This window comes from Lutra lutra, chromosome 10 (assembly GCF_902655055.1).
Source record: "Lutra lutra chromosome 10, mLutLut1.2, whole genome shotgun sequence".
In the NCBI taxonomy this organism is placed as follows: domain Eukaryota; kingdom Metazoa; phylum Chordata; class Mammalia; order Carnivora; family Mustelidae; genus Lutra; species Lutra lutra.
The window spans coordinates 80539935-80558653 of NC_062287.1; the positions used below are offsets into that span (position 1 = coordinate 80539935).

The 18719-nt window shown below is 38.6% G+C and overlaps 1 protein-coding gene across 8 annotated transcripts in view; it reads right to left on the reverse strand.

The window, feature by feature from the left end:
- The window catches only part of CCDC34 (coiled-coil domain containing 34), a 126217-nt gene extending 109733 nt beyond the window's left edge, over positions 1 to 16484 (reverse strand). For 4 of the 8 annotated variants that reach the window (XM_047747281.1, XM_047747282.1, XM_047747280.1 and 1 more), the window contains exons 1-3: positions 15927 to 16484; positions 10533 to 10668; positions 2581 to 2688 (exon numbers count right to left, since the gene is read on the reverse strand). In XM_047747281.1, coding sequence (XP_047603237.1) covers positions 2581 to 2688; positions 10533 to 10668; positions 15927 to 16267 — 585 coding nt within the window. In that variant the 5' untranslated portion in view covers positions 16268 to 16484. The remainder of the gene's footprint in view (positions 1 to 2580; positions 2689 to 10532; positions 10669 to 15926) is intronic. The other 4 variants (XM_047747278.1, XM_047747276.1, XM_047747277.1 and 1 more) reach the window with 4 other exon arrangements.
- Between the last annotated feature and the right edge of the window lie 2235 nt (positions 16485 to 18719).

Consider the following 18719-nt stretch of genomic DNA (forward strand, 5'->3'; position numbering starts at 1 on the left):
TACCTAAAATGTGAATGAAGCTAGAGGCAGCAGGGACCACACACCATGAAATGTAAACAAAGATGCCAGACGGGAAGAGAAGAACCAGGAAAGCAGTCTTTACAAAGAGAGGTAAATCTAACTGAGACTGAAAGAGGAAATCTGATAGGTCTGAAAGGAAAAAAAAAAAAAAAAATAGAGTAATCAATTATTCCCTAACTTGCACAAGAGGTCTGCAAAATAAATAAATTTAAATTCTCAGAGCTTATTTTTGAACTCACTCATACTTATGGAATCTTGCTTTCAATAATTGGTGATTTGTGTCAGGACAAAACATTTCCAACCCAAAGAAAAAAAAAAAACAAAACTTTTTTCTCAAGTACCTGGATTAGATCTACTGACACTAATTAAAATAGAGACTATATCATCTCTTAGCAATATCTTACATTCTTAGACAAATAACAACTATGTATGACTGGCATGGTAAAATGAGCTTAATGGAGTTAAAAGATAAGAGAAGCTTTTAGAGGAGAGAGCATACTATTATATACATGTAAAACTGGTTTTATGGCTATAAACTGCACAAAATATCACACAGACCTTGCAAATAGTCACACAGACTTATTCTGATTTGGGCACTGATTCACAAAGAACTTTCTTATTGTATTATGGAATGAAGCAAACTTATAAATAATAATGATTTATTTCTGAAATAAAGAACAAATACATTTATAGTTATAACACACACACTTCCAGCCAATTTCCTTCTTACAATACCTGGATGACGGAAGCTATGTCATCTTAAACTTACTGAAATTATTGACCAGGTACTCTTACTAATGCCACTGAGCATTAGATTCAATAATGTTAAGGACAATTAGAATTAAAATTTAAGATTCTGTCTTATGCTCTAAACATCTAACTAAACTCATAAAATTGGATCAAATAATAAAATCAATACCATTCTAAATATGTGAAAATTACAAAACAAACAAACAGATAAAAAGATAGGTATTCTCAAAATTTCTAATTTGTGATCCAATAAAAGAATGTATTAAAACTGAAAGATAATATATGGACATTGGGGAGGGTATGTGCTATGGTGAGTGCTGTGAAGTGTGTAAACCTGGCGATTCATAGACCTGTACCCCTGGGGATAAAAATATATTATATGTTTATAAAAAATAAAATTTAAAAAAAAAAAAAAAAAACCTGAAAGATAATAGATTTATTTACTCATTCCAATAACAAATGTTTACTGCATTATAAAGCATGATGCTAGATCTTACATAGAAAGTAATATAAAAAATAATTCCTACCCTTAAAAATTCTTAAAATTACAAAGTTGTTAAAGATTTTGTGTATACAAAATCCAAAATAGCAACAAAATAGATACAAAATACAAAGTGATATAAACTGAACCAGGATTCAGAGAAGGAAAGAGTTTCTATTTCTAGCATGTGATCAGTGAATGATTCATGTAGGAAATACTTTGAGTTGGATAATAAAGGGAAAGGTAGGGAGGAGGATATGATGAAATTCCATGAATTTCTCATGAATACATATCCCTGGAGAGTGGGGAGCACAGTCTATTGCTTGGGATTTCTCTGAAATCTCCTATGTATATTAAAAATAACATAAAACTTTTATTCTGTTCCCATTAAATATCTATCTTGCTTTAACATGAAAATAACATTTTTCCTCCCAAAAAAATTCCAGTAAAACCAATACTCAAAGAAATGGCTCATGACTGTCCTATGTGTGCTCCCAAAAGAAAGCCAGTAAGAAGCATAAGATGAAGAGAACCACAGGTGGAAGAAGATATGGCTCAGAGAGCAGACTAGAAGATCTTTAACCAGCCAGGCCAGAATTGTTTAAACATTACTTGGAGGACTGTAGGGAATCATAAAAAATATATTTTGAACTGGGGAATGACATTTGATTTTTTCAGCAAGATCAGCCTGGCAAAGCCACAGAGAATGGATTCATTCACTCAACAAATATTTGGGGGCATCTACTATGTGTCAGGCACTGATCTAGCTGCTGGAGAACTGAATAAAAAAGACGAAAGTCTCTGGTCTTATAGAGCTTACAACCAGTAGAGGAAATAAGCAGTAAATAAGTTGAAAGATATAATGAGACCAGACAGGAAGAGATCAGAAACAGGAGAGTGCATGAGGGAAGGCACAAACAACAGAATAACTCTGATAATGCCTAGGTGACTGAGATGACAGTAGTATTCGTAATAGGAATCAAAGGAAAATGGGCAAAAAATGGGTTGTTATAGATTTGCAGGCTCAGAAGTACCTGTCAACCTAAGAGATAGAAGTCCAAGACCCCAGGAAGTCCGGCCAAGATACAGAATCTGTGACTACTTACAGCAAGAAACAAGGAAGCCACATGAGCGAAAAGGAAGAGAAGAAGAGAACAAAGGGTAGAAGACAGAGACTTGATAAATGTCCATGAACGTAGGGGAAAAAAATCAAGTGGAAGAATGAATCTGAGAGAAAATAATAAAAAACTTCGTTATGAGGAGTAATGAAAAGAAAAACTTTGAAAAAGAGCTGTCAATATGTGGGTGCAAATTTTTTTCCTCCTTACCTGTTCATTCTTTTTCTGAACCCATTCCTTGTGCTTTTCTTCAGCAATTACCTTTCTTTTTTCACGTTCTTCCATTTCTTTTCTTTTCTCTAGCTGTTGATTTAATTCCTACAGGTTTTTATTCAAACAAAGGCAGCATTTAATAGAAGTACTCAAATCACATATTAAAAACAAGGCTGATATTAACCAAATTAAACAAGAATATAATTTCCTTTAGAGAAAATACACTGTTAGTGACAATAACTTACTTAAGTAACCAGTCCATGATGAAAAGAAACCATTGGTAAAAACTATAAGTCATTTTTTAAAAATGCAAATAATTGCTTGGCAGCAAAACACTAGTTTCTTAGACTAAATTTCAGCTAAATAACTCTCATTGAAAGCAACTTTCCCACACATAAATTTTGGCATCACTGTACACTATTGGCAGAAGCTCAAGAGAATTGCAACTTTTTTAAGTTATAGAAAGTTTCTAGATTCGTAATGCAGATAAAGGATTGGAGTTAAATAATCCCTAAATTAAAATTTTGATTCAAGGTTAATCAAAGAGGAAATGTAAAGAAACTATTCAATTTTCTTAAAGAAAAAAAAAAAAAGAATCCAGATTTTTCTTCACTGATTTTATAGCTTCTGGAGTGTAAAACAAAACCACATTCATATCCCAGATTATTTAACTGCCTTGCTGTCACTCGAATCTACACGTTTGGGCATTTCCTCAGGAGAAAGAATGTAGAAGGTATGGCCAAATAAAACTTCAAGCTGAATGCCACCACTCTGTCACTCATCAGTTAAATTACTGCATTAGTTGAGAATGCTGTTCAAACTAGACTCCTAGGACTCTACTGCCATAATTACTGGTTATTTTTCTTCTCTCTCCTTAGATACTAATAATCAGATACTTTTATATATATCTTTCATTGGACCTCACTCCTCCTCCCCATCCCTCCCTTTCCCAAAGACTTACTACCTACACCTGAGGGTGCTAGTGGGAAAGCCAATTCTTCAACTCTCAGATAATTCCAGTGTGTTCAATGAAATGAAGATAAAACTTGACACCAAGAACAAATATTTTGGACTTTAGAACTGGTCACAGGATACCTATCTTCCATGACCTCTCATTCTAAAATTCTGCTGCACAGATAATAGCTGCCCTGATTCATTCAGAAAGTCTTCCAACTTTTAAACACTATACACCCCTCTACCCCTCACAAAGTAAAATATCCATGTGGTTTTTAAAGGGGATTTTTTTCATGACCTCTGCAGAGACTATGCCTTGATTATTCACTTAATGCTTTTTGGATGCAGTGTCTACTATAAAGATAGCAAAAACTAGATACAGATGAAATTCCAAACGTCTCCAATCTAATGCGATTCTACATACATAAAAGAATTAAAGCGCTACATTGTGAGGAACTGTGTATAACATTTCAGAAAAGGGAAAGGAAGGGAAGGGAAGGGAAGATGACATGAGAAATAGTGCGGACCAGGGCAGTCAGAAATAGATAGTAAGGAGATGGCTTGACTAGGCTGGGGGTTGGGGGTGGACAACTAGAAAATCAGAATGTAGTACTAACTAGATGGGAAAAAAATCTTTTTGAGACAGGCAGAGTAAATTGAACACTATGAAGCAGGAATACATGGCAAAGGCAATGATTCTGAACCCTTAAAGCTGCAGACTGCACTTGAAAGGAGGAAAACATCTCTGAGGGAGCCGACTAGGAGATTGCCACGGTGTAGGAATTGTGAGGGGAAGATCTGAGAAGAATTATGTGTGTATGAAAGGCAAGATACAGTTCTGACAATCAGATATCCAAAATTTTCCAAAACAGACTTATTATTAAGGAAAGTGATTATTTAAACATACAACTAATAATATGATTGATTATATTTATATACCCTTTTAAGATTCTTCACATAATTAAAAAATCAGGAAAAAAAAAAGGATACTTTGTGTTCAAAAATTTTAGCTGACATAAGAATTAAAGATGAAAGGTCAAAAGCACCTAGAAAATGCCAAACTGACCCAAATTGTGCTCTGCTCTCAGGAAGTCTGGTCAAGTAATTTGCTGTCACAGAATACACATCCCTTTCTGAGACACAACCCCTGCCCCCCAATACACAAGGCATCGCCTCTCAGAATTCCCAGCCTGAATGCCTCCACCTGTTTACCACCAGGATACGCCTCTTCCAGACACAGCCAGCACCCTCTCCCACAAGGCCCCTAGTATGTCTTCTGGGAGACCACTGGAGTTTCAATAGGATTATAGCTATTTTCACACACAGTGAACACTTGATTATGGAAAACCAAAATCCAAAGAGGATCCTAACCGTATATTTTTATTTCAATAGCTTTTGCTGACTTTCAAAGAACTTTTTATCACTGAAGGTAACAATCAGGAAAGGAGATAGGTTTGAGTTTCACCAGCTTTAAACCCTGCCCTACTTCTTTGCTAAGGGCTGATGAATGAAATGGTCCTATCCAGGATTAGGAAAAAAAAGAAAAAAGCACCTGGATTATTCACAAACTAAATCATTTTTTTAATAATTTAGAACAGATTGTATTAAAATGTTAAAGCAAATGTTAAAAATTAGAATTAACCAAAGATTATAGAGAATTTATGGCAGTCTGCTAGAGAATTTTTTTAAATAATAGAAATTTAAATATAAAGGGTGCCTGGGTGGCTCAGTGGGTTGGGCCTCTGCCTTCGGCTCAGGTCATGATCTCAGGGTCCTGGGATCGAGTTCCACATCGGGCTCTCTGCTCGGCAGGGAGCCTGCTTCCTCCTCTCTCTCTCTCTCTGCCTGCCTCTCTGCCTACTTGTGATCTCTCTGTCAAATAAATAAAATCTTAAAAAAAAAAAGAAATTTTGGGGCGCCTGGGTGGCTCAGTGGGTTAAGCTGCTGCCTTCGGCTCAGGTCATGATCTCGGAGTCCTGGGATCGAGCCCCGCATCGGGCTCTCTGCTCTCTCGGGGAGCCTGCTTCCTCCTCTCTCTCTGCCTGCCTCTCTGCCTGCTTGTGATCTCTCTGTCAAATTAAAAAAAAAAAAAAAAAAAAAGAATTTTAAATATAAAAACGTATATGATCTACAAAACCAATATGCTAGTTTTTATAATACTAATGTTCAACATTTACTATATTTGTCATTCAACATTAGTTACAAATGTAAAAAATTTTGTAAGCAGGTAATTTTGATGGATTAAAATAATTTTTAAAAAATTTAAAAATATTTTAAAAATAATTTTTAACTCAATCTTAGAGATGTCTGAAACAAATGTCTGTCTAAATGTCTGTTGCTGAAATACAGTTTATGAGAAGAGATGATCTTTTTAATGACCCAATTATCCTTTGAATTTTCCTTTAAGTTTTCAAGGAAGAAAATAAGAAAACCGGGGTAAGTTCAAAATTAAATACTAAGTCTGACCCATTTATTTCTATAATATATCTTGATATTATGGAAAATAAATTTATTACTTGAAAACTGAAGGAAGCAGGACCCGTCCCAGCTTTGCCAGGAAATGAAATGTTGGCAGCTACTTTCTGGCCCTCAGTAGGAATCTAAGATGAACTGTTCTTTATGGTTAATAATCTATGCTTTTAATGATATGATTTATAAACAAATTAGAAATGCAGCAAATTAGGACAGAAGAATAAGAAAAGCATCACTTAGAAAATAAAACAAGGAAAAGGCATGAAAAAATGTGAATACCATAAAGTCACAAGATAAACTTATAAAGTGAGTAGTTGGCCTATATGTTATTATCTCTGGCATGACTGATAGGCTAAGATTTATGCTAAAATATTTAATTGCTTTAGAGTTAAGTAATGATGTAGCCATAAGAAATTTCAAACTACTAAATACATAAAGAAATTTTAATCTTTCAACTAATTACACTCTGTTACATGCTTAATGATTGCGGCAGGGACTTCATATTCATTATTTCAATCTGTTCTCAAAAACCTATCTTCAGTAGTTATTATTACCATCTGCTTTAACATGTAACAACAATGAACTTTCATTGAATGTCCTATATACTAGGCTGTATCCTTATGTTGACTTAGCCCTCATTAACAACACTATGAGGTAAATATTATTCTTCCCCTTTTGTTGATTAAGAAATTGAGGCACAGCAAGTTTAAGGATATGACCAAAATCCATGTTTTGAATCCAGGAAGTATGCCTCAAGAATTTCTGCTTTTAGCCACTCTAGGACTGCCTCTGTAAAATCTGGTTTATAAAGAGACTGGGGGCTCGGAGATGTGGATAACTTTCCCAAGGTCACACGGCTAAAATTTCGGCCTTGTTCTGTGTGACTCCAAAGCCCAGGCTCCCTTATGAATTTCTTGTAATTTAATTAGCTTCTTTTATTGTATGCTAACTCTAAAAATGACTTTTAGTGGTTTTCCTTTCCTTAATGTAACAAGTGAATTCTAGTGAGGTCAGAGATAAAGCTAAATACCATAAACCGAACCCCACTTTACCAACGGCTCACTAGATCAGTGTTTTCCAAACTGTGAGTCCAAAACCAATTTAGTGGGTTATAACTGGCCTTTAAAAACAAAACAAAACACAAGAAAGGAAAGAAAGAATAGCATACCAGGTTTTGCACAAATATATGTATGTGTAAATATACATAAATGTATGGATTTATATGTGACAAGCAAAGTAGACTTCTCACCATGAACAAAATATTTTGACAGCTACTGCACCAAATAGTGGAAATTAGTAATGTTAAAATTTGAGGCTGAGATAAGAGTATGGGGTCTCAATAATACACACTAATCCTGAAAATAAATGAAAAACCTTTAAGAAGGCTATGATTGCAATGATATCAGTAACAACACTAATAAAACATATCAGTCACAATATTTTGTCTCATTTAAACCTCACAAAAGTCATGTGACATAGGTATTACTTTTATTCTTATTGTATGGACAGGTAATTGAAGCAAAAAAGTTTAAACATGCCTGCCTGGCATCAAATCTTAAGGTCTTTCTCAAGCACTCTGCCCTTCTAAGAGGAAACAAGTACTACTGTGTACTTTTCCAGGAATAAATTTATTTCTTAGAATACAAACATCATGCAATGGGGAAATAACAGAATGCACTGGTTTCTACAGTCATTTGAATCATGCCAAGCCTCCTGAATTGTGACTGCCTATCTAGTTCAAAATGCATCACAGAAATAATGAGTTTCAAAACTGTATGAAAAACCTATTCCAAGGAAGATCATGGAGGGCAATGCTTCAGATCCAAGGATATTTATGGCAACATAGTTACTAATAGATTAAACTTAAATATATGATAATAGTGAACCAATTAACTATATTCTTATATCTATATTTTTTAAAGATTTTACTTATTTATTGAGAGAGAGAGAGAGAGAGAGCACACAGGCACAGGTGCACATGAGGGGAGGAGCAGACAGAAAGGGAGAGTCTCAGGCCGACTCCACTCCTCATGCACAGTGCAATAAGGGACTTGATCTCACAACCCTGAGATTATGACCTAAGCTGAAATCAAGAGTAGGACTTTTAACTGACCAAGCCACCCAGGCACTCTATAGCTAATACATTTAAAATATATTTTAATAATCTTAGCCAGCCATTTAGAAATGATGTTGCAAAAATATTTAATGATATAGAAATATACTAACAGTGTAACAGGCAGAAAAAAGGTTACAAAGAAGTTTGATCCTGTTTCCCTAGAAACAAGTTATACCCCTCACCATTCAAATCTACTTGGGTTCTGTGGTCAGATAGGAAGAATTCAGATAGTGAGTCTGGATACTACGGGATGCCAAATCATCCAAATCTCTTTCGTTGCTAGTTTCTCAACAGCAAATAGTAAGAGTTAAAAAATGAAGGATTCATGTGAAAATGTATATCACACTACTTTTTTGAATTTGAAGAGTGAGAGTTCAGAGACAATCACAAACACAGAGATGTCCAATAAGCAAGGCAGGTTGGCACAGAGAACTGAAAAACCCTGAAAGCCCACCAGATTCCCATCTCCCCACACTCACTCACTCTAGAGCACATGCTCTGAGTAATATAGGGCTTGATTCTGGTTTCTATTTCACTTTGGCATCTTTTTTAAAAAAATTTTACCAAGTAGGGGCACCTGAGTGGCTTAGCGGTTAAGCGTCTGTCTTCAGCTCAGGTCATGATCCCAGAGTCCTGGGATGGAGCTCCACATAGGGCTCCCTGCTCTGTGGGAATCCTGCTTCTCCCTCTCCCACTCCCCCTGCTTGTGTTCCCTCTCTTGCTGTGTCTGTCAAATAAGTAAAATCTTTAAAAAAAAAATTTACCAAATAAATGCAGTTGCATTTACTTTAGTTAAATGTGTATATAGTAAAGCTCTATTGTATGTGTCTTCATTTACACATTTGTAGATTTTTAAAAAAATATTTACTTTTTTATTTGACAGAGACAGACACAGTGAGAGAGGGAACATAAGCAGGGGAGTGGGAGAGGGAGAAGCAGAGCAGGGAGCTTGATGCAGGGCTCAATCCCAGGACCCTGGGATCATGACCTGAGCCAAAGGCAGACGCTTAACCACTGAGCCAACTAAGTGCCCCAGATTTTTTTTTTAAATATACACGGAAGAAAATCTGGAAAGCTATATGCAATAATATTAACCACGGTTACCTTTAGGTGATGAAATCAGAGATTTTAATTTCTTAATTATGCTTAGCTATATTTTCCAAATGTTCTTACAGTGAACATGTATTATTTTTACAATAAGAGTTGTTAAAATGGACATAGCAAACTGACACAAATAAATGAAAAAATTTTGTTTTTGAGGGATAATAACATTAACATTTTTTAGGGTATTTTTTTTTATTGTGTTATGTTAGTCCCCATAAAATACATCATTAGTTTTTGATGCAGTGTTCCAAGATTCATTGTTTATGTACAACACCCAGTGCTCCATGCAATATGTGCCCTCCTTAATACCCACCACCAGGCTTGCCCATCCATCCACCTCCCTCCCCTCTATAACCCTCAGTTTGTTTCTCAGAGTCCACAGTCTCTCATGGTTCATATTCCCGGCTGATTTGCCCCAATTCACTTTTCCTTTTGTTCTCCTAATGCCTTCCATGTTATTCCTTATGTTCCACAAGTAAGTGAAACTCTATGATAATTGACTTTCTCTGATTGACTTATTTCACTCAGCATAATCTCCTCCAGTCCTGTCCATGTTGATTCAAAAGTTGGGTATTCATCCTTTCTGATCGCTGAGTAATATTCCATTGTATATATGAACCACATCTTCTTTATCCATTTGTCTGTTGAAGGGCATCTTGGCTCTTTCTACAGTTTGGCTATTGTGGACATTGCTGCTATGAACACTGGGGTACATATGGCCCTTCTTTTCACTACATCTGTATCTTTGGGGTAAATATCCAGTAGTGTAAATGCTGGGTCATAGCGTAGCTCTATTTTTAAATTTTTGAGGAATCTCCACACTATTTTCCAAGTTGCACTCCTACCAACAATGTAAGAGGGTTCCCCTTTCTCCACATCCTCTCCAACATTTGTTGTTTCCTGCCTTGTTAATCTTGACCATTTTAACTGGTGTAGGTGGTATCTCAATGTGGCTTTGATTTGAATTTCCCTGATGGCCAATGATGACAAACATTTTTTCATGTGTCTGGTAGCCATTTAACATTAACATTTTAATTTTTTTTTTTAAGATTTATTTATTCATTTGACAGAGAGAGATCACAAGTAGGCAGAGAGGCAGGCAGAGAGAGAGGAAGAAGCAGGCTCCCCACTGAGCAGAGAGCCCAATGCGGGGCTTGATCCCAGGACCCTGAGATCATGACCCGAGCCGAAGGCAGCGGCTTAACCCGCTGAGCCACCCAGGCGCCCCTAACATTTTAATTTTGATAGCAGCTCTAATTTGTGAACTCATAGATTAAGCAAAAAGGATACTGTCTAGTTTTACCTCCAGAGCTTTCTGCTGCAGACGGTCACGTTCTTCTCTTTCTTTGCCAACAAACCACACTTCCCATGGCGTCAGGCTGCTTTCTGGTAGGCGCTCCTGTTTTTGTTCTTTTTGGTGATCTTCTGACTCAACCACACTATTCCAAAAGACAGAACACATAGCATTTGCACTCAAAACTCTTTGGCTGTACATTCACTTAACCATACAGTGAAAGCAGAATTTAATAATATATTTACAATATTGTGATTTTTATAAATGCATATATATGAATTATCTATAAACATACACTTAAAAAATCATGAACAAGAAGTCCAATATTTGAATTAGTTTATCTATCAAACTGCCTTGGAATTCCTTCATCATATAAAAATCACACTATTTAAAAACCCACTGGGAAAACTCAGACCCAGTCCATTTGCCTCAATGACAAGAATTTTTTGTTCTTAAAAATATCTTATCTGGACAACTAATTATAACACATGACCCTCATCATATCCTGAAGCAGACTTTTCCCTTTCCTCCCTTAAATAGTTCAGAGGAAAAAAAGAGTATTTGTATATATGTAGAGAAAATGTGTTATGTGTTAACAATTAAGGATTCTGGGTGAAAGATGAACAGAAATTCTTTTTTTTTTTAAGATTTGATTAAGAAAAATTTTTATTTAAAGATTTTATTTATTTGACAGAGAAAGACACAGCAAGAGAGGGAACACAAACAGGGGGACTGGGAGAGGGAGAAGCAGGCTTTCTGCCAAGTAGGGAGGTCAATGCAAGGCTCAATCCCAGGACCCTGGGACCATGACCTGAGCCAAAGGCAGACACTTAATGACTGAGCCACCCAGGTGCCTCTTTTAAGATTTTATTTTTAAATAATCTCTACATCCAATATGGGACTTGAATTTACAACCCTGAGATTAAGAATTCCATGCACTATCAACTGAGTCAGCCAGGTGCCCCAGAAACTCTCAACTTTTTTCTAAGTTTGAAATTGTCTTAAAGTTACCAAAAAAATATGGCTCTAGTATTCCTTAACGTTTTAGTTGACTCCTTTTTGCCCATTCTTCAGAACAGGGTGTCTACAACTCTCCATTTTGGTTAGTGCATCTCCCGTGTGCACCTCTGTCAGTCTGTCTCTTCCAGGTACACGGAAAAGTAACTACTTACACAAGCTCAAGAGAAGGGGGTGGGGAAATACTGGGCCTCAGCCAGATACACAAGCCTCATAAAACTGAGCAAAAGTGGACCATTAGGACCCAAGAAAAGAAAGGTTGTTCAGGGCCCAGGTGTTTATAGATTCAGCTCCTCTTTCTCTTTAACATTCCCGCTTCAGGCCACCAACTGCCTCTCCCTCCACCCTGCACAACTTTTTCGACCTCATAGCTTCAGTTTACTCATTTTCTTCTGCAGCTTTCTTCATTCATCCATGCCCTCCTGCAGTCGGTATTCTAGTAGGAAAAAGACACTGCTAATGTATTGTTTATTTCTCATACACATCTTTCCTTCTCCAGACTTTATCTGCTTCCACAGTCTCAACTATCACTAGGTACTGATGATCTGTCATTCCAGGCTAGATCTTTCTCCTGAGCTCCAGACTTCTTTCCAACCATCTAATAGACTGCCCCACTTAACTATAAATCAGCAACAACCAAATCTAATCATCTTTTACCCTCTATCCACTACCCTCTCCTCCAAGAAAAATTTTATTCCTCATCTTATAATCTTACATCAGTGAAGAGTACCAATACCCACCCAGCTAGCTCTGTCAGCAACCCAGACCTGTGACTCCTCCTGTGCCCTGTCCGGATTTAGTCCCTCGACCACCCACACCCACATGATTACCTAGTCATGTGTATTCTACTTCTTTCCATTTTCTCAAGCCATTCTCCTCTTCTCCAACCTTACAACCACTGTCTGGACATAACTGACCTTTTTCCCCATTTCAAACCATGTTCCACAACTGGTGCCACATTCATTCTTCAAATGCATCCTTCCATCATGTCACTCCCTACCTCAAAGTTCTTCTGCGGCTCCTTTGCGCACAAGATGAAATCCAAGCTCCACAGTCTGACACCCATGAATTACCTGCTGCCTATCTTCCCAGCCTCCTCTTATGTCAGTGGCTGACCTGGACTATTTTGGTTTTGCTGAACTTAAGCAGACTGATGAATGTGCCACACCCTTGTGCTCTGTAGCTTTGTCTAAAAACCGAAATGCCTCCATCTCCACATGAATTCCATGCAAGAGCTTAGATTTGGGAATAAAACATTTTGGGTGAATCTCTACCTGCTTCCTCCTGGCTAAGTACATTTCTTAACTTATTTAAGCCTCCATACTCATCTATAAAATGGAAATAGCAGCAGAAGCTACCTCACATGGACTACTGAACGAGACAATCTATGTTAAAGCATGCAGACAGATTCGGGGAACTCAGTAAGTATTTGCTACATTCATTCAGTAGGAGAAGAAGGAATATGGCTAATTCCTACTCTTCCTTTAAGATTCAACTCAGGCATTAATCTTTATTGCCTCATAGTAAAACTCTGCAAAAAATCTGGACTGAGTACCTTGGGCTTTCTGTCACTTGTCCATCTCTGCCATAGGCTATGAATTCCTTACAAACAGAAAGCATGTTTTAACTCATTTTTTTTATTTCAAGAGTCTAGCTTAGGGCCTAGAATATAGTAACTCCCTAAAAAATGTTTGTTGAAAGAGCACAATTAGAGATTTGTTTGTTTTTCTTAAATGACATTTTAGGGGCACCTGGGTGGTTCAGTCGGTTAAGTGTCTGCCTTGGGCTCAGGTCATTCTCTTGGGGTCCTGGGATTAAGCCAAGTATCAGGCTCCCCACTTGGCGGGGAGTCTGTTTCTACCTCTCTACCCCACTCCCTGCTCATGCTCTAATAAATAAATAAAATCTTCTAAAAATGACATTTTAAATCTTAAATTCCTTACCTTAATATTTTTAACAAATGATAGCATATACACTAAAAAAATGCATAGCATATACACTACAGCTTTACCCATAATCAAGAGATGCTCAGTAAGCAGCTTTTTATGACTAAAATATTTATTAAGGCATGGTTTTCTTAATGGATAGAGTGATATTAAAACCAGGATAGAGCTGAATGAACAGAAGGCCCAAGGCTTTATTATAAAAGACTCCAAGAAAATACTTGTCATCATCTGAGGTCAGCTGTGAGTTTCATCTCAGTCCTGTCCAACACACTTGAAGGTCCATGCATCCCCTAAGCATGGCTCTAGGTATACATAAACTACCTGGAGCTCATATCACCATGCACACTTGATACTTGAGTCTATCCCTGTGCCTGATGAACAATGGACAAAAGGCATAAAATCCCAAACAGCTATGGGTTTACTCCATGGGTTTGCTCCATGGAGAGAATGCCCATGGCCTGGAACTAGGGACGAGGCCGTGGGCATCATCCCCAAACTGCCAAGGGTGCCCACTAAAGGTTAGAGGTAGGGAGGATGAAATTGATGAAATTTTGTAAACATTTATCTTCCTGAAATGAAATGCTATATTCTCTGGAGCATTTGAAGACAACCACTGCATCTATCTGTTCTCTAGTAGGAGTGGGAACCAGACATTCATTCAGCACATATTTATTGAACACCTAATACGCATCGGACACTTGCCATACACAAGGCCTATCAACTCCTGCATTCCTTCCAGGCCATATCCTATCCCTTAGACTCACAGGGAATGACCTATGATAAGGTTGCGATAAGGAAGGCAGCCTTAAGCCTGGGATGCTACCAGCTCATTTGGGCTTTGGCTAAAATGAGACAAAAAAATATGTCTGGCTCTTCTCCTGAGTGCTGTTTGGTTAGGGGTTTGACTCCTGGAAACTAATGCAAGGTCTCAGCAGCTGAGCTGTGGTTTTGATAGCCATCATTCCATAGGTTGCTAAACTGTACCTACATTGCTCAGTCCTGTTGATTAGACTCAAAGATATTTTCCAAAGCCTTAAAATTATTTTAAAAATCTATGGGACCAACTCAATCCTGAAGAATGCCTACAAAGACCCACATGAAAATGGACTCCTGAAACTCTATCATCAAGTTCTACTATCAGGTTGATCAGAGGCCTGTTGTTGCTACAACCAGTCTGGACAAGTGGCTTGCTTGGTTACTCTTACTGATCTCCATTCCCATCAACGTACTTACTTTTACTTTTCATTCTTAAGAGACTCATTGCTGTAACTGTGTGAGTCATGTCATATGGTTCCATATTCCATTCATTCACTCTGCGTATGAATGCTTTACACTAAAGGGGGCTATGTTGCTGCTTACACATAAAGCATAGTTTCTCTGGTCTGTTTCTGAGATCTCCTGTATTGCGCCTTAGACAGCTTGACAATCAGAAACTTGTAAATATTTTCTGAAGGTGACGTATGAGTGTATTCCAGAAGGGGCCTACATTACTTAGCCTGTCTCAGAAAGTTATTCCTGCAGAGATAAGCCCTTTGTTCTTATTTCTATATATCCAGTAATAGCCATGTAGCCTAGGGAAGAGAGAACATGATCTATTTACCTCAGTACTAAACCCAGCTCTGCTAATAACTAGGTATATGCCTTCAAATCAGACTTTTTATCTGCATCCTGAGCCAGTTTTGTTATATGTAAAATGAGTAGCTTAATTTAGGTTTTAATTTCATGAGTAGAGGCCACGTCTATCTTGCTTATGGTCCCCAGTATCTAGACTAGTATATGGCACAGACTAGATGTTTGCTGAGTCATTGTAGAAATAAAAAAAATTTGGGTGATTTTAATAATATATTTGGTTCTAACATTCTCTGATTCAATGATTTCTATTCTACTGTTAATTTTGAGCGCACAAACCAGATCCAACCTTATCTGTGGATGCTGAAGTTGACATTGCTCAGCTGGGCTGCAGCTCCTCATTTATGACCCAAAATGTATACATACTGCTTACTACAACCTACTTCATGGGCAAGCAGGTTTTTCCAAAACAACTACAGGTACTACCAAGGCGCAGTAATCAATTTTGGTATCAGGGTTTGAACAAGAGTTCTGGTGTCCACAATCTGACTTTTGAATACTCGCAAAATTCCCGAAATGGTAGCAAAATTTTGTGTTTTTGACACTAGGTACGTTTTTCTGGGGAGTGAGACTGTAGAAATCACATTCTCAGGAAAAAAAAAAAAAAAAGATTAAGAATCATAGAAAATCTGTATGCATGCGTGCTCATTGGCCCACAACTCTTGATAAGCAAAAAGGGGCAGCACCTCACGAGGAAGTGCCTGCAGAGCCCCTGAGGCGAGGCCAGGAGGGGCTGGGCCGCCAGAAGGTGCTTAGAAAGGGTCTAAGGAATCTTGAGAGGGGCTGTACCGGCTGGCGGCCTCGAGTTTACCTGACGTACCCCTGTAACTCCACTCCTCTCAGGCTCGCCATCTTAGCCTGTGAATCATGAGCACCTTCGTCCACGTCTTCCTCATCCTCCCCGTCGCCATCGTCGTAGTCGAACGGGAAGCTCTTGTGGCCGAGGGGAGACAACAGCGACATGGTGGAATTGCTGCAGCTCAGCGGGGGCGACGGCGAGCACACAGTCACCGGCTCCAGTCCCTGCCCCCGGGCGCCCGCCATGAGGACGGAGACGGAACCGGAGGAGGGCCGAGAGCTGGACCTGCAGTCCGCAGAGGACCGGGCGTCGGAAGGTGACGAATCCGCCCCCCACCGCCCTGCAGCCCACATCGGGCCCGCCAAGTTCAAACCGGCGGAGGGGCGGCGGCGACGTGCGCTCCCAGAAGGCCCCGCGCGCGCCGGGCCGGCCTATCCGGTCGGGCACAGACCCAGCGCTGCCATGGCGACGCGTGGAGGCCGCCAGAGCTTTGTCCCGGCGTGCCGCGGCCTGCCTCGCGCAGGCCTCTCTCGGCCCGCCCTCCCCCCTCCCAACCTCGCTGGCCGCTGCTGCGGGAGAGCTTAACTCCGCATCTCCGCTCCACCGCGAGCTCCCGCTCCGGGCTGACAGCTCCGAGGGCGCGCGTCGCTTGTCTGCTGTGGCGCAGCAGTTCTTGTGCTAGAACTGTGCGGTCACTGAGCAAGGCAGAGCAAGAGGCGGAAGCCAAAACTAACCCCGTATCCTTTCGAGGTCAGGGTTATAAGGCTCAGTCGTGGTTTCTTTCAGCACGCAGCCATGTTTTATGAGGAGGGGAGAGCGAACTTTGTGCAAGTTTCCGAGTGTATTCAAGAATGCACTTCGGGGACGATCTTCAGTTGTTCGGTAGCACCTTGTTTGCCTGGAAACTTCAGGTAACTAGTTTGTCTGTGCGTGTCAATTTTGAGGTCTTTTGAGCCTCTAGTTTACTAGGGCCTCTGCTGAGCACTAGAGATAGAGGAGAAAAAAACCCTGCCGTCACACGTTCATTATTTTGTGGTGTAGCATCATACCATTAAAATATTCTGTGGTAACACATTTTATTCATAACAAAAATGTTTTATGGGGCCTCGGAAGGAGCCCTGTCCTCTCAGGGATTGGGAATAGGGATGAAGGTAGCAAGGAAGAGGTGATAGACAATAAAGCTGGATGCTTTACTCCTGCTGACAAAACTCTGTACAGTTGTAAATAAATAGGGCTTTTTGTTCTATTTATGTCATAATGCATATTGCTAGTAGAAATATCAGAGTGAAAACTGACAGAGGCCAAAATAGCACACAAATTTTGTTATTGACCAGAGTGATAGAAAGTCCGTGATGAAATTTAGATCTGCAAAAGTTGACATAGGAGAATTAGATATGGTAGAAATAATAGCAACCGAGGGCACTTCAGAAGGCAGTAGCTATAGTTAATAAAATATCAAGTGGTTAAAACTGTTTTAATGCAATGCTAACTTTTATTAATTTTGTTAAAATTTTCAGTAAGAACAAAATGAAAATGGAAATGGAAGAAATTGGATTTAACTGAGTAATAAAATTAATCAAAAATAAAAGTGGCTTAGTTTACATTCTCTACCCCAGTTATTCAATTTTAGCATATCTGGTTAAAACCATTTATGAGAACCTCCTTAGAATCAGTAACAGCATCAAAAGGCCTAGGGCCACTTCAGGGCTTCATAGGAGGTAAATTTAAGCTATTCCCAAAAGACATAATCTGACATACCTGAAGCAAAATAGGAAAAAAGCACAAGTCTTAGTAAAAAAAAAAAAAAAAAAAAAGTGACCTGGATTTGAATCAATGATTTTTTTTTCTTACTTGGTTTCCTTAAACAAGCTGTTTGGCTTTTGTAAGTCCTAACTTACTCCTTTGTAACATAGGGAAATAACCTACCTCCCAGTCATATTATCTCATTAATAATAAAGTTTCTGGCACAGGACCTGACAGAGAAAACGGTAAATGATAAATTGTGTCATTTAAACTCCCAAACTTTTCCACTTTAGCCTCTTGGTATCGGAAGCTAAAATGTCATATACTTCTCTGCCTCCTCAAAATGTTTTATGAAACAAATTATGTCTTTTCCTTGATGCCTCAGAATCCTGAAATAATGACCAACTACTGCATTATGCCATAGCAACACTGGAAATAATGAAGCAAAGAGATGCATGGTATGGGTGCTGCTACGTGAACATAATTGAATCATGTGGTCTCTTTAGTGTCTTGTCATTGCTGAGAGTGCGAAGCCATAATTAAGTTTGGTAGACATTTTTAAGATTTTTTTTTTTTTTTGAGAGAGAGAGAAAGCAGGGGTGGGGAAGGGGGTCGGGGGAGAAGCAGACTCCCCACTGAGCAGGGAACCAGACAGTGGGACTCCATCCCAGGACCCTGAGATGGTGACCTGAGCCGAGGGCAGACACTTAACCAACGGAGCCACCCAGGCACCCCTCAAGTTTGACAGAATTATACATAAATGTATAAATAAGCTCAAAAGAAGGCCTCTCCCTTGAGTTTTTGGGTGTTAACTTAGTAACTTCTTACTACTCATTTATTTTCACTTTCATGGTATATATTCTAGATAACTTTTTTTTTTTTTCTGGCTTTGTAACCTTGTTATAAGAGTAACTTTTGCTTAAAAATCCCTGTCTGACTTTGTTAAAAAAGTAACACCATTACCAATTAGTCTTGTAGCAATATATTGGGCAACTTTTAAAAATTTATCCCTGGACATACTGAAATATTTACAGATGAAGTGTCTTAGATTCACTTCAAAAT